A 16,335-nucleotide genomic window follows, 5' to 3' on the forward strand; every position below is an offset into this window, starting at 1 on the left:
GATAGGAGTAGTCAGTGTTAGCATGTGCCAGCAAGGCCCACATGGACCCACTCCAGTGACTGGACTAGCACGGAGGGGGAAAAAAAAAAAAACACAAGGCAACATGCAGTTAAGACCAGATAATCTGCTTTTTCCACATATGCCTGCTCTGCCCCCTGGAAAGGGCCATATACAGACAGCTTTCAGGCTCCATCTGCCCTGGCATAAGTGATCCCTACACATGTCACATCCCATCAAGGTCCACCTACAAGGATTTCTTTTCTCCCAGAAGTCACCCTCCTTTAGGGGACGAGGGGGCAGATGGAGCATGGCCAGAAAGCTACTTGCCCCATGTTCGTTCACAACCCTTCCTGAGCACTCACATTCAGCATGGAGAGTTTCGGCTTCCCACCTGACCAGCAGCACTGGATATTTTACAGTGTGTGCAGGAGGTGCAGTGAGTCAGTGTGTGCGTGCCCCCACCTCCTGGAATGGCCCCTTTGGGGAGGGAGGGTGCAGGTGACCTCTCCATTGGACACCTTCTCACTGCTGCTGTGTGTGTGGGGGGGGGAACGGGGACAGGACGATTTAAAGCGCACTTCAGAACTGAATACTGTCCCATTGGAGAACTTCCGCTACTACCACGAAAGCCTCAAGCATTAAGCTTCACGTTTCACCCCAGCTGTGCACATGCTAGATGCTGGTCACAAGCAGCTCTTACAAATTAAGCCAACCCCCCACCCCCAATTTCAAAGACAGAGTCAAACAAGCTAGCGCAACAGCACCAGCTATTATATTAATATAATTTTTTAGAATAAGAGCATAAATAATTCCTCCACATTACAGCCACATATACATCTGCTGCAGTGTCTAAACATGATTATTAGCATCACACAATTTCAGCTTGCTTTAAAGTAAAGAAGAGCACAAGTTAAAACGAAAACAAACAATAAAAAAGGTTAAATTTCCCTCCTTTCCCCATCCATCTGGCACACCCAGCTCATGCACACCACAGACTTGTACCAGGGAGGGAAAGGAAGGGTTAATAGCAAGGGAAAGATGGGATAGAAATATGCTGAAGGAAAAACTGCAAGGGGGTCAATTTACATGCAAAGACTAAGAAAGTTTTGGAAGGAGAGGAGCAACAGCTGGGTGGGTTTTCCTGCTGCAAATCCTTTGCTCCCCCTCTTCCCCTGCCGAGGTCAGCAAAGCACCTTGGAAATATAAAGCACCATCCAAGTATTCTCTCAGCCCCAGCCAGCCTCGTTGGTAGGTAACAGGACAGAAGCACTAGCCCAGCTGAAGCATGGGCTCTCTGTCCAAGCCAGCTAGCTCAGTCCCAACTGAGGCAGAGCCTTTTAGTGTTGCAGAAATTAGTGTATTCAGGAAAAGACATGTCTCTGCCCCTTCCTTATCAGTCCACTTCTATCACTGAAGTGATTGTTCCTGCTGACAGGCAGCTGCCTCCCTCAGCCTTGGAACAGAGGGAACTGGCTCTCTGTAGAAGGAGCAGAGTTCACAGTCAGAGTTTATCAGATGGCCATGTTTAGACTGATGGACAAAGCCAGCCACCATTTCTCACACCCACTATCCCTGCATGTTTGTAGCATCATGCTAATAAGGCAGAGTCCTTGCCTCAGTTTGCATCCTGCACTTGGATCTGCTGGTGTGCCACCAAAATGAAGCCGATGGAAGCACAGAGTACCTGGGGCAGGATGTTTTTAATTTGGGAACATCTATACTGCTGGGTACAGACACTCGATTATGTTTGTATGCACAGGCCTGCAAGGCTTCGAGAATCTTCAGGCAACAGCCCTGCTTTGGTGGCTGATAAAACAGACCACAAGCTTCCTTGCTGACTGATCTCCAGTCCAACTCAGAGGAGACGTAGCAGGAAGGTTAGGGGAGCAAAGCACCTTAATTCCTGGTCTGGCCCACTGTTGTGAACAGCCCAGATGGCATTCCAACAATGACCCTAAGAAAAGGCAGTGTTGTGGTTTATTTATTAGCTCTGGTGACTGCAGTTCCATAGTCAGTCAAAGCATCTGCAAGCAGTCAGGCTGCAACAAGAGACAAGAACTTTCTACCCAAATCTAAGTGCACAAAAACACCCAACCAACATCCCAGTATGACTGATACACCCTATATGGATCATCCTGGGTATGGAAACAAGCATCCTACATCCGAGAGCTACAGTGAGTTAGACAAGATTGGCACAAAGAGAACAAGAAAGATTAATTTTGAGTCTTCCAGTGAGTCAGTCACTGCCAGTTTGATTTCACTGCATTGTGCGATTCCATTAAAAAAAAAAAGTTACTTCTATTGATTATTTCTAGCCCCATGCAACAGCACGCACCTACCGAAGCACCCAGAAGCGTGAAAGTAACATGACAGTGTGTTGACGAGAGCCTCTGAGGCTAAAATAAAACTGTTTCCAGTATTTTCCAGAAGCTTGTCTTGCCTTGCAATGTTCTGATTAGAAACCTTTTAGGGATCCAAAAAAATTGGCTAAAAGCACTCTGGGCTCTATCCCTTCAGCAGTACAGCCTAGCGGGTACCCAAAATACCTCTTACTAAACCAAGATATTAAATTGTCAGGGAATGTATATTTCACACTCCCCCTGCCTTGGGGTCATTAACTCCTGTCTGATTTCATGTTTCCTAGCTGCAGTAACAGACTATCCAGATCAAGGGATTCTGGCCATCCACAGTTTAAAGATAGATTATTGTCTCGGCTGCTTATTTCTGGTGTCTACCTTCCCCTGCACCCTCACCCACCTCCACCCATCTGCCACAGCAGCGTATCGGAGGAAAGAGAACAGAGCTAGAGATCAAGCACACCAGATGGAGGATGACATAACACAGCCAGCAAACTGGCATAAGTTTCTTTAGAAAAGGGGCCAGAGACCTAATGGCTAGAGGCAGGACACATCTAAACAGTTAGAAACAAGGGCACTGTCAAAGGGAAGCGAGAGGGCAAGAAGCCTGCCATCTGACCGAGGCCCAAGTGAAACCTCAGCTGGAAAACCACTGCCGAACCTTTGGGCACCAAGAAGAAAATGGGTGAAATGGTTCTCCAAGGACTGCTGCTTGAGCTGACGTGGAGCATCTTCTTGCCAGCTGGGGAGTCAGCCAGGCTGATCCTTGGAGTGAGACCGACAGGGACGTGGCACTGGTCAGAACAGCCTCAGCCACTTTCCCTGCTCCCACTGGCAGCGTGGCAGGCTCCTGGAAAGAGGAGGAGCTTGAAGCAGCGCAAAAGAAGACAACTCTCCTTAGGGGACAGGGACGGATGGGAGGGCAAAAGAACGTCCACCCTTCAGAGAGCTGCAAGCAGCAGTGCGAAAAGGATTGCAGCAGCACTGAAGAGGCCTTTGCCCTGCAGTGGTCTGGATCAGCTGCTGTGGCTGATGGCTCAGCAATAGGTTTGATTGGCATCGCACCCCAGGACGGGCTCAGAACAGGTAAGACTCGTTTTGTTTGAGTGAACAAGTTCCATCCCAGCAGGTACTTGGTGTTTTATTAGCCACGGAGCCTTCCAGCTCATGCGGGGCCAGCATGAACTCCCACAAGGACTTTATTAGCTCTTGAACTGCATGCCCTGGGAAGAGCTCACAGCCCTCTTTCCTGGAATGGAATTGATACCTTCCGTTAGCATGAGGTTCCCCACATCACAGCCTTTCCCCAGCACCCATGCTTCCACCTGACCGTGGGCCAGCCCCCTGTGGACAGCCACATATCTGCCATGCACAGCGCACCTCTGTGGTTACACAGGGATGCCAGAGAGGGACAAGCAACCTAGAGTGAAGAACTGTTAATGGCTCTGCATTCACAGCCAAGCGTGCCTGGCAAAACCACAAGGGGATCAATTCCGTACCAGGCGCTGACTGACACCAAGGAGAAACCTAGCCAGGCCACTGTCCTGAGTACAGTCCTCTGTGTACCACTCTGCTTCTTAGGAGCTGGCAGAAACATGCACAGGCAAATGATCCGATCCCTGACCTGCCAGCCCTCTGCAAACCCAGAAGGAGTCACCTGCTTACACCAGCAGAGGGGCCCTGGTAAACTGTGGAGGATAAGAAGAAACTGGGACACAGCAAATGAGCAGGTGGGATTAGCTCTTTACCCTGCAAGCTACAGTACTTTCCTCACTGAACACCTTGTTCTCCACTCTTCTCAAAAGGTTCCTTCCCCTTGCCCTGTTCCCCTCTGCGTACACACGTGATGGCTACCCACTATGCTGGCCTCCCCTGAGCTACAGGCCTTACTGGGACAAAAGGGAGGCCATGCACAGCGCTGACCATTTAGTTAACCCCACCTCCACCATCAATAACAGTATCTTAATACAAGTACCATGCGCTTGTTTGGGCATGGAGCACTCATTATTCGCTAGCCCTGATCGAGGTGTTCAGGTGCAAATGACCCAGAAGCTGCAGACAGCTAGAGACAAGAGTGCTAGGGCAACCTCCTTTAAGTGCCTGTATAACTGGAGATGGCTGTGGGCTGAAGAACAGAAGTCTGAGTTGCACACAAGAAGCTTTAGAGGATAGATGGGAAGTGCATTTGCAAAGCAGCTAGAGCCTTGAGGCAAAAGTGATGCCGCACATGCAAAAAGCTCACAGTCGGACACCTGGCAAGTCTACCAAAACCCACTAGTGTCATCAGAGATCCAGACATGACCACGAGATGATAGATCTGAGCAACGAAGAGGGGAGATTATTCCCTTCGCAGCTCGTTAAAGAGGAGATCAGAGAACCCAGAAGGTCCTCTGGCTCAGAGCGGCCTCACAAGAGATGAGCAAGTTCACAAGGCTAGAAAGAACCTTTCAGCAAGGCAAGGACGGAGGCTGTGGGTCTCTATCCACCTAAGGCGGCAACGCAGCAGAGTGAAAACTTGGGTCTTACACCATATAGACTTTGCTGGAGATTGAAAAACCCCCGAAAAGGATAAGCAAAATACTGGATATCCAGCTCAACAGAACTTACATTTTTATGCAGCTTAGCTGTGGATGGAGTGAACCTGAGTCAGATCTGGCTCAACTGCCAGTTAATTTATTATATGGTTTTACCCAAGACAATTCTGATGGTCAATATAGCTACAGGTTTCAGAGTAGCAGCCGTGTTAGTCTGTATTCGCAAAAAGAAAATACTTGTGGCACCTTAGAGACTAACAAATTTATTTGAGCCTAAGCTTTCGTGAGCTACAGCTCACTTCGCATCCGATGAAGTGAGCTGTAGCTCACGAAAGCTTATGCTCAAATAAATTTGTTAGTCTCTAAGGTGCCACAAATATAGCTACAGTTACTGATGCATTTGCAAGGATTTATTAGGCAACCAGTTGGCCTGTAAGTGACCAGGCAATGGTATTAATTGAGAATGACCACTTCATTAGGTGTGCATGTGGTACTAGGGACCGTACTACATTCATAAAGGACACATGAGTGGACAAGTGGCCTGTTCCGTTTCTTAGATCAACTTCCCTAGTGCTACGATTCCATTTTGGAAGGAGAAGGAGCAAAGAGAAATCACCATGTCTCTGGGAATCTCCGGCCTGGGGGGGAGGTAACAAGATGGCTGCTCTGGGCAAACTTTTTCACTCCTTTCTTCCCCTGCCAGGAGACCGTGTGATGCCTTGCAGCCTTTACTTTTAAAAAGAAGCCCTTTAATACAAAGGGTCGTGTTCCCCATCACAACTGAAGCCCTGTATGGCAATCTTAGAGCCCAAGAGTCAAACTGGTAATAGAAAGCGAGGCCCTCACCCTAGCAAGGGGCCCTATAGGTCGGATTGAGCAAGGCTGGCAGAGCAGTGGGGAGAAGCTTGCCTTTGCAAATGCTGGGGCTACTGTGGATAAGTAGGTCTTGATTCTCCAGAGCAGCACCTTTTACAAGTACCAAAGTTGTATGTGTGTGGGGAGAGGGAGTGGGGGTGTTTGTCTGAGGGCAGAGAAGGGATTTGGATAGTAAAGTTACCTGAAGATACCAGCAAAAAATCCCAACAAGAGGGATCTTAGGGTAAAGTTCCATGGTCAAGCTCTTTGCATGGGCTTCCTGGAACAGTCACCGGACACGGTTACAGGAGTTGCTGTGACAGCTGCCTAAGTTACAGCTGCACTGCTGTTTCTATAGGACAGAGGATGGCTGTACATCCCAGGCTGCAGCCAGCTGACGTTGTTTGCTCTTACTGGAGATTTCATCAGACCAGCTCTGCATTACAACTCCGCTGTCTTGGTGAACAGCGGTTACAAGCGGCACTGCAGTGAACAGTTAGACATGAAAAATTGTTTTAAAAAACCTCAAGCTTTCAGATATTCCCTTCTGTTTCACCATTTCTCTCACTCTGAGTAGCACCATAGACTTCCTGGGTGGGAGACGCAGATTCTTTCTAGCAGGAACTCCATTCTGATTTAACACACACATAGTAAGGCAGAAGACCATTTAATCTATTGTCAGGATGGCAGCTCCCTTTGCTGTTTCATAAATATAATGCAAAGGAATAAGTAAGTAGAATCTTAGGTAATGTTGCAGTTTCCCTTTTACAGCCCACCTTTTGCTGCAAGGCCTGTGTCCAGGCTAGAATGTTCTACACAACCAAATGCAGGGGAACCCAGACTAGATCATCTAACCCATGGTGGGTGCCCAAATTGTTCCTCCTGGAAACACTTAGCCAAGAGAAAGATCCTCTCTTCCCCAACACACCTCAGCATTTGGGTCTCAAGATTTCATCGAGACCCTACTGGAAATAATGCCGCAGATCACATTTTGTGGGCTTGTTTTTTGGCATGGGTAACCCCTCCCCCCACCTCCCAACCGCCACAGCTCCAAAAAACCTAAGCACTTTCCTTTAGGTAACACCACGTAATCCAGATCTGTTTTCATGAAGTCCCATCTAATTAGTAACCATCCCCCTGGATTCCACCTCTCTGGCACTTCCTCCCATCAGATGTCCTGAACTCAGATGCCTTGAATACAAAAGGCAGCACTGAATGGAGTAAGGCTTATGGTTATGTACAGCACGGCACCTCCTAGTTATTTGTGGCCTAGCGTGTCCTCCTCCACTGCTAAGGCTACAGGAGCAGAGAAGAACTGTTTAATGAATAAATAAATAAAAATTGTGCTTCCATTTAGATCTTCTTTACAAACTCCTGCTCCCCCACAAAAAAAACAGAAATTTGGAGATAAAATTTTAATACAGTTGAAGATTTTGCACCAGTCAAGATACCCTGAGTTAAATAATCTTTAAAAGCACCTCTGTTTTCAAGCTATTAATAGTTCCAGTAAAAGCACCCAAGGAGCTCTTCCTATTCAGAGTAGAAGCCAGAGCACGGCGAAAGGACATGCGGTTAGGTGAGACTACACAGTGGAGGGTGAGTGGAAGCAGGTTATTTAACAAGCGTGTCTCATCCCCCCTCCCCATTAAGGATCAGCCATGCAGTGCAAGTACAGAGAGGTTCAAATGAATCCAGGAGTGCATTCCTGTCAGTGTAAACTAAAAATGATCAGCACCATTAGGAGACAATGCGGCATAGCCCTTGAGAGGCTCAGGGTAGAGGATCCCTCCAGGACTAGCTAGGAATGGACACGCAGTGAGTGGAGCTGGAAGGAGAGAAGCAGCCAGAATCTCTTTGGCCGGAGGCGCAGAATGGGGGATGAGAGCAGTCTGTGAAGCAGCTGGTGGAAGATTTGGCTCTGGGGTTGCGCAGGGGTTGGTATTTGCACCACTGGCGGAGGTTTCAGGAGGAGGGAGAATGGAGGCGGCAGAAGCGGCTTCCTTGGCTAACGGAGGCGGCAGAAACACTATGAGCAGCTGACTCGGTAGGAAGCAAGAGTGGAAAAAGGAGGAAAAGTCTTCACTGCACTTCTAGGGGAAAAAAAAAAGAAAGAAAAAAAAAAGAGGGGAAAAATAAAGAGGAGAGAGAAGCACCAGTCGCACAGAGTTCGCACGGCTTTTTTTCCTCCTTCCCCCAGGGTCACTGCTCTGGCTCTGACCTTCGGGGCCGGTATCTCCGTTGGCCCGTTGACTTTCGCGTGGCCACTGCTGCGGTGAAGCCCACCAGGCAGCACAGGGACGTGGTGCCGAATTTGGCTGTGTCCAGCCAGCTGGGCGTGTCCGCCTTCAGGTACTTTTCAGCCAAGTGCAAACCCATCACCAGGAGCCACAGGACCGAGGCGAAGGCATCAATTCTCCGCAGCCTGGAATGCCAAAAAAACGAGGCTCTGCGTCAGAGCAACACGCCTACAAAGTGGCCACCCAGAGCCAAGCCAGGCGCGGCCCTGGAGAGCGGCGCTGAGGAGCGAAGGAGGTGGCAGCCTGGGATGAACAGACTGAAGCAAGCTATAGGCCACCTCCCAATAAGCTGTGTCATCTGCAGGGCCCCTCACCTGCCCTGATCGGTTACTGCTCCATTCACTAGACTGCAGGACAACAGAGAGATTTGTCCATCCTTGGTAATTCAGGCCACGGTTATAATCCAATGGGATTATCTAAGAACTCCCCCCGCCCACAATCTATATCTTTCAGAGACTGCTTTGCAACCTCAATAGCATCCCAAGAATCCTCTTCCACAATCCGAGCACTGAATGGGAGACCACCACCACTCATAACAATATACATAGGCCTTTTAATCCGACAGGCGGGTAGGCATCACTCTAGGCACAGAGAGGCTCACTTAGTGCCCTAGACAGAGACAGGGCTAGAACCCAGGTCTCCCGATTCAGCTGGCTTGGAGGATGGCTTGTGAGCACCGCAAGGAGACAGGAGACCAGTGCTGCCAATTGCTGCATTCTCAGCCCTGTGCAGAGAATCAGCCTCCGGTTTGGATCTTAAGCAGCCCCAGATGGACACAGAAAGCACACAGGAGACCCACCTGATCCGTCCGGCCAGGAGCATGGCTAACAGGCAGGTGAACAGCCCGAGGACGACGACCGCAATCTGATGGTTCCTCCCGTAGGTCCAAGCAACACTCAAGCTTTTCACTGTTTGCTCTGGCAGCAGGTGGAGCAGCTCCCACCAGCCTGCAATTCCCAGGAGAGTGCGATTCTCCGAGGCCGCTGCTGGGCTCGCTCCAGTCCCATTCCCGATGGCCGTGGGGCCAGTTTCCATAGGAGCAGGGGCCGTGACTTTGAGTGAGAAGGGGTCACCTGACCCATACAAGGCCATCAGGACAAGGAACGCACAGCTGAGGAAAGTCAGGAACCTCAGAATTATCACCTGAGTCGGGGTGCTCATGGAGGAGGAGGAGGAACAAAAGCTCTGCAAAGAGGAAGGAGAAATATCTCTGGTCACAAGCAAAAGAAGTTGAGGGGCAGGAGAGGATCCTCAGACTGGTGCCAACTAAACATTTCTACATCGTATCGACCTACTGAGCAACTTAGCCTACCTGCACAGGGGGCTGCAGGTCAAGAGTGAGGGATATCAGCACTGCAGTGAGGGGAGAATGGGGGGAGAAGAGAGCCCAGGACTGGAACAGCAGGGGATTGTAGGAGAAGGGCCAATCCCTCACGTTATCACTCCCACCCCTTGCTCAGTCCCACACTTGCTTCCCTATACTTCACAGTTCCCCTGCGGCAGGGCAAGTTGGTTCTTCCCACCCCTGCTCCACCCCTCCCTCACTCCTTCCAGTTCAATGGTGCCCCATAGATCATCCCAGCAAGATGCAAGTGTCGCACAGTGAGGGGTGTTGCAATCCCCCCACCTGGCACAAACCCAATGCCAAACATTAGAGACCAGCTCATCAGGGCCCAAGAGGGAGAATTATACTGAGAGAGATCTGGGCAGACATCTAGGACACCATCAGCTGGACAGACAAACTGGCAGGGGACTGTGATCACAGAGGACTCACTGTTATTTACCCCTCTGGATTTATTTACAGCAGCCACATCAAATTTGGCTCAAGACCAGATGTTAGCTCGGGCCCAATTTAAGCCAAATGTGATCCCATCATCCCACTTAACTCAAAAGCTGAACCCATCAGAGCCACCTGGGCAGACACACTCACTTCCAGCCCCGCTCCTGGGTCGGATGCAGATGAGCCTGGGTCACTGCACAACTCTCCTTGCCACTCACCCTGCTGCCCATGGCCACGTACCTGCATATAGGGCTTGTCAGTCTCCCGGCGTTTGAAATGGTGGCTCAGCAGCAGCGCCCGGAGCTGCCGGTTCTGGTGCTTGATGTAATATTCCACAGCAGCCTGGCATGGGCGGCACAGCTTGTAGGTCTGCTCCAAGTGGTGCTTATATACCTCGATCTCCTCGTCGTATTTACCCTTGGGAGAGAACAGGGAAGCAGATCAGAGGCACCGAACCCCAGCCGTCAAAAGAGGGCACCATCGCTCTTCCACCAATGCATAGATCCCAATCTCCATACTATTGAGCAATTGGGTACCAGCCCAGAATTCTAGGTCAGCTGGAATCAAAACACCCAGCTAGCACGTGGGAAATGTCTCTCAGCCCCACACAGCCTGGGAGAGACAGATAGTGCTGGTGGAGTGGAGCAGAACCAAGCCACAGCAGCCTTTGGCGGTTTATGGGATATGGAACGCAGTCAGCGATGACCTTGCTGATTTTATCAGCTAAGGACCACATCTAGGGGGAGAGATGTCCCATATCTGTAAGTAGGTACCCCAGCTGGTACCTGCCCATAGAGATTTTCACTCAGCCCAGGAAAGCCAGCCAGACAAGCTGCTTCCTCCTTCTGGCCTAGGTTCAGCAGCAGCCACCGGCGCAAACCCCCCGCTCAAATCAGTGCAATAAATCATCATCAATGGCTGTCAAAACAGCCTGTGCGAAGGGCGCATTTATCACTGTCACTGGAGCGGAGATGTCGCTCATCATGGCAGGTCCCAGGGCTCTTTCAACACCAATTCCCGGGCTGTTCTGGGCTCCCTGCCCCAGCCGTGGCATCGGAAGGTCCCTTCTCTCCTAAACTTGGCTCCTGTTTCACCGGGGGGGGGGGGGGGAGCCAGGATGGGCCAGCCCCTCCCCTGCCCACATGCTTTATTGAGTCTTGCAGGCTGGGCTCCTATCTGAACCCTACAACTCAGAAGCAGCTCAGGTAGCGGGGCAGCGTGGGAGAAATCTTATCCTGTCCCAAGAATAAACAGGGGCCTCCATTTCCCAGGGTTGTCTACCAGCCCCATGTGGCTCAGAACTCCTGCTTCAGTTATGATGAAACATAGTGGCCCTGAACACCGCAAGATCCGAGCCTCCAATGCCACAGCCCCTGCACTCAACGGGAGCGTCACACAGATGTTCCGTTGGCTTGAGTCTAAGCAGCCAAAGGGACAGCTCCCGAGCTTTCGACAGCACCCAGCATGGGCATCACTGCCCATAGGACCCCAGGAGCAACAGCGCCTCGGGAAACAGAACAGACCCAGGTTGCTCTGATTGAACTCCAGCAGGACAACATGCCCACCCCAGCCCGTCCCTTCCTCTCCTCAACCCCCCCATCTGTCTCCACTCCCAGCACGGACCTGCAGAGAGACCTCGAGGATGGGAGGGTGCAACTTTGCGTGGAGGCTGCTGAGCACTGACTCTACTGGGAGGAAAAATCCAGGCACGAGAGTCACCTCTGTGTGCAGATCTTTTTTGGAATAGCTCGGGGAGGAACGGGGTCAAAGAGCTGCATCTGAGTGTGCTAAAGGAGTTGGTGGATGTGATGGCAGAGCCATTGGCCCTTATCTTTGAAAACTCATGGCGATCGGGGGAGGTCCTGGATGACTGGAAAAAGGCTAATGTAGTGTCCATCTTTAAAAAAGGGAAGGAGGAGGATCCAGGGAACTACAGGCCAGTCAGCCTCACCTCAGTCCCTGGAAAAATCATGGAGCAGGTCCTCAAGGAATCACTTCTGAAGCACTTAAAGGAGAGGAAAAGTGATCAGGAACAGTCAGCATGGGTTCACCAAGGGCAAGTCATGCCTGACTAACCTAATTGTCTTCTAGGATGAGATAACTGGCTCTGTGGATGAGGGGAAAGCAGTGGACGTGTTATTCCTTGTTTTTAGCAAAGCTTTTGATACCGTCTCCCACAGTATTCTTGCCAGCAAGTTAAAGAAGCATGGGCTAGATGAATGAAGTATAAGGTGGATAGAAAGCTGGCTAGATCGTCGGGCTCAACGGGTAGTGATCAATGGCTCCGTGTCTAGTTGGCAGCCGGTATCAAGCGGAGTGCCCACGGGTTGGTCCTGGGGCCGATTTTGTTCAATATCTTCATGAATGATCTAGAGGATGGTGTGGACTGCACCCTCAGCAAGTTTGCAGATGACACTAAACTGGGAGGAGTGGTAGATACGCTGGAGGGTAGGGATAGGATACAGAGGGACCCAGACAAATTGGAGGATTGGGCCAAAAGAAATCTGATGAGGTTCAACAAGGATAAGTGCAGAGTCCTGAACTTAGGACGGAAGAATCCCATGCACCGCTACAGACTAGGGACCAAATGGCTAGGCAGCAGTTCTGCAGAAAAGGACCTAGGGGTTACAGCGGACGAGAAGCTGGATATGAATCAACAGTGTGCCCTTGTTGCCAAGAAGGCTAACGGCATTTTGGGCTGTATAAGTAGGGGCACTGCCAGCAGATCAAGGGATGTGATCATTCCCCTCTATTTGACATTGGTGAGGCCTCATCTGGAGTACTCTGTCCAGTTTTGGGCCCCACACTACAAGGAGGAAGTGGAAAAACTGGAAAGCGTCCAGCGGAAGTCAACAAAAATGATTAGGGGATTGGAACACATGACTTACGAGGAGAGGTTGAGGGAACTGGGATTGTTTAGTCTGCAGAAGAGAAGAATGAGGGGGGATTTGATAGCTGCTTTTCAACCACCTGAAAGGGGGTTCCGAAGAGGATGGATCTAGACTGTTCTCAGTGGTAGCAGATGACAGAATGAGGAGTAATGGTCTCAAGTTGCAGCGGGGGAGGTTTAGGTTGGATATTAGGAAAAACTTTTTCCATCAGGAGAGTGGTGAAGCACTAGAATGTGTTACCTAGGAAGGTGATGGAATCGCCTTCCTTTGAAGTTTTTAAGGTCAGGCTTGACAAAGCTCTGGCTGGGATGATTTAGTTGGGGTTTGGTCCTGCTTTGAGCAGGGGGTTGGACTAGATGATCTCCTGAGGTCCCTTCCAACCTTGATATTCTATGAAAGGCAAAGTGATTTGCTCGACGTCAAACAAGGTTCTCGATGGCCCTGGGATTTGCCCAGGGGAGATGGGCACCTTTGTCCCAACTGTTGCAAGACATTGGGAAGGAAGCCACAAGCTGTATAGGAGAGTCGGTCCGTGGGCTGGCTACTCCTCTTAACAGTGGCCCACAGCAATGGAGTGAGTGAGTGTGTGTGTGTGAAATGTGAAGGGCCAAACCGGAGGTGACAATGCTATTATAACTTTGTATCCTGTTCGCACTTCACCAAGTTCACAAGCGAGCCACAGACCAGGGACAGGGCAGCTCCCAGCTCCAAAGATGCTCCCAAAACTTCTGACTCATTAACATCTTCAGCAACGACGGGAAACGTTCCAGATTCCCTCCCTACCCCTATTGGATGGCTTCGTCCCCAGGCACAGCTGCCCGAGCACTAGAAACCCAGGTGCACCAAGGGCCCTGCAGACTTCAATGCAAATGGCCCATGGCCAAGATGAGGCTGCGTAGAAGGTTTAATGCTCCTTGTTCACACAGCAGCGAGGTTGCCAGCTGCTGCAGTTTACTACTCGGTCAGGTCAGAGCAGGTGTTTATTACTGTGCTGGACACAGGCAGCTTTATCTAGGGGGGTAAGGGAGGAAAGGCACATCTCCCTGACTATTGAGGGCTTGCTCGCTGGAGCGCTGTGCCAAGGGCTCCCACTGCTGGCACCAAGCTAGAATTACATAGGGTAAGAGTGCTCTGCAAGCGTGGGAACCTAAGGGATGGGGCTGGGAATTTGGCAGCCATCTTCGGACCCTGCCTCTCTTCTCTAAGATGGAGAGAAACAGTGTTCTGGAAGAGAGTCATTGCACAGGCATGAACTGTGGGAGGTCTTGAGGATTTGGGCATCAGGTTAGTGAGCACAAGAGAACTCTGCAGCTCACAATGTTACTACATTGACAAAGATCTTGGGAGGGGCAAGTGACCAGCCATCTCTACAGAAGGCAGCACCGTCCAGAAGGGCAGAGACCCAGTCAGGGAGCCAAGAAACCCACATTCTCTCTCTGCCTCTGCCACTAACATGCTACTTGGCCTCAGGCAAGTCATTTCACCTCTCTGTCTAAAAGAGAGGCAGTAACAATACTTCCATGGCCTTTGTAAAGCAATCTGTAATGGCTGGATGAAAAACACAATGGAATTGCCACGTATCATCACCAAGGGTCACAACCTTCTGGACTGAGATGCTTTGGGCTGCCTCCAAGAGACCCTCTGAGGAGCTGCTCAGCTGCAGCAGGCTCATCACATTACTGCACAGCCCCTCTTTGCAGGGAATAAAGACTGAGCCAGCAGTTTATATGCTGACTCCACATGTCTAGCCAGTGTGGAACCAGCAAACGGTCCGGCAGAGGTGAATCAACCACAGAGGAAGCGAAAACTGTTGTTTCAGGAGCAAGTGGACAGAATCAGCATGAGACAGACACACAAGAGAAACCCAAACACCATGAAACTGCCAGAAGGCATCCTCATTAATCACAATCCATGGGTTCAAATCTGCTCCCTGGGAGACATCCTGATTAAACAGGCTCCAATTACATGGAATAGATTGGATAAGAAAAAGCCTACTGAGTAAAACTAACCCACTAGATCCTGGGGTTGCAACCCAGGGGGCCCAGAATTTTTCTGCTGTAATAAGGGGGCTCATTGCATGGAACAGGATGAGACCTACTGCCCTAGATACTTTGCAGGAACACAGTTAAAATAAGAAGCTGTGGGAGAGAAGCCCACACCAGAGCTAACTACCATCCCGCGCTCCACTGGGTAGACAGCACTGATGTCAATCAGCAGCAGAGCTTTCTAGAACTGCAAGAGTTGCCGCCTCATTGTCCTACGCAAGCACGAAGATGAACCTACTACTCCCAGGAGTAATGTCAACTGGACTGCATTATTCTTTTTAACCTCAGTAGCTGGATCAGAGCATCTCAGCTGAGGCCCTGTAGAAAAGGGCAGTGCGCTTGAGAACTTTCACTGTGTTGTTCTGCCCATCACATCCCACAAATTTAAGCAGGGCGAGGTCCGACCAGTATCTAGATGGGAAACCTCCCACGGAAACCCAGCCTATTTGCAAGAAGTTATGTTGGCTGTTCAGTAGGTGGTGCTCTTCCTTCCGTGACTGACATGGTGCTGTTTGGCAGGTTGGACAAAACGTTAAAGTCCTAACTACGCTAGCGATCCCACAGCAACCTCTGCAAGGTTAGGGAGAGGTGGTTCCAGTTTCCTGGCTATATTCTAACTCCGCTAATTCAATTTTTCCAGTCTACAAACCCCCTAGCCAATTCCAATCAGAATGGAGAGTCTTTTTCACTCCCCTCCTGAACTGCTTGCATAAAGTCCCTGGGCAGCACTGAATGCAGCATTCCACCTTCCAACTGAGCGAAGAACCCGTCTCCCCCCATTACCAGCCTCCTGGGGCCTGGTGTCATTTGTAAAGCCTTACACAAAAGGCTACTCGTGCAAAGTATTAAAGGGAGGGAGTTCAAAGAGCTACAGAAATAATTGGGAGGCTGGCAGGATTCACTCAAGGAAAGAATAAAAGAAGAATGCAAAACCCATTTGGCTGAGGGTGAGGGGAGAGACATAGCCAGCCTAGTAACATGTGCAGAAAAGGGAGAGGAACTGGCCAAATGAATGGGCGGGTAAAAACTAGAGGTAATGAGCTAAAATTCAGAGACTCTAGCTGAAGATTGGGGGGGAAAATAAACAACACCCCTCCCCCATGTAAACAATGAAATCTATTAGGCCTAGGGGTTGCAAACACACTACTCTTTCCATACTGCTAACTGGGTCAGTGTGGTTCTCGTCCAGGAAAGGATTAGAACCACTGTTCCAGACTGTGGCACAGTTTCCATAGGGAAGTGATAGAAGTATCCTGGCTTGCCTCATTTCAAACTGAACAGGACCATATAGTCTGCAAAACGGACAAGGAACCATGCTGTTTTTGCAGAGGGGACCCAACAATCTGGACTCTGAATAATAAGGGAGGTGAAGATATAAAGTGGGGCCAAGTTTAACATCGGGGAAATTCCTCCCCAAGACAGATTCTGAGGGCTGCACTACCTCAGGGGCTCCTTGCTCGGAGTTCATCCAGGATTCTGCCATCCGCTCGGAGCACTCACTTTTCTTAAGGCCCTGGACAAAAAACCTCTTTGTGTAGGTGGGACAGTAATTCCCTGTCTGCATCATCATGCAGTT

General features: G+C 50.2%; 1 protein-coding gene across 1 annotated transcript in view; it reads right to left on the reverse strand.

Moving 5' to 3' along the window:
- Positions 1 to 16,335, reverse strand: part of TMEM201 (transmembrane protein 201) — a 51,803-nt gene that overhangs the window by 19,826 nt on the left and 15,642 nt on the right. Inside the window, exons 4-6 of the mRNA XM_038376905.2 lie at positions 10,064 to 10,240; positions 8,843 to 9,228; positions 7,965 to 8,168 (exon numbers count right to left, since the gene is read on the reverse strand). Coding sequence (XP_038232833.1) covers positions 7,965 to 8,168; positions 8,843 to 9,228; positions 10,064 to 10,240 — 767 coding nt within the window. The remainder of the gene's footprint in view (positions 1 to 7,964; positions 8,169 to 8,842; positions 9,229 to 10,063; positions 10,241 to 16,335) is intronic.

This window comes from Dermochelys coriacea, chromosome 18, assembly GCF_009764565.3.
Source record: "Dermochelys coriacea isolate rDerCor1 chromosome 18, rDerCor1.pri.v4, whole genome shotgun sequence".
NCBI lineage: Eukaryota > Metazoa > Chordata > Testudines > Dermochelyidae > Dermochelys > Dermochelys coriacea.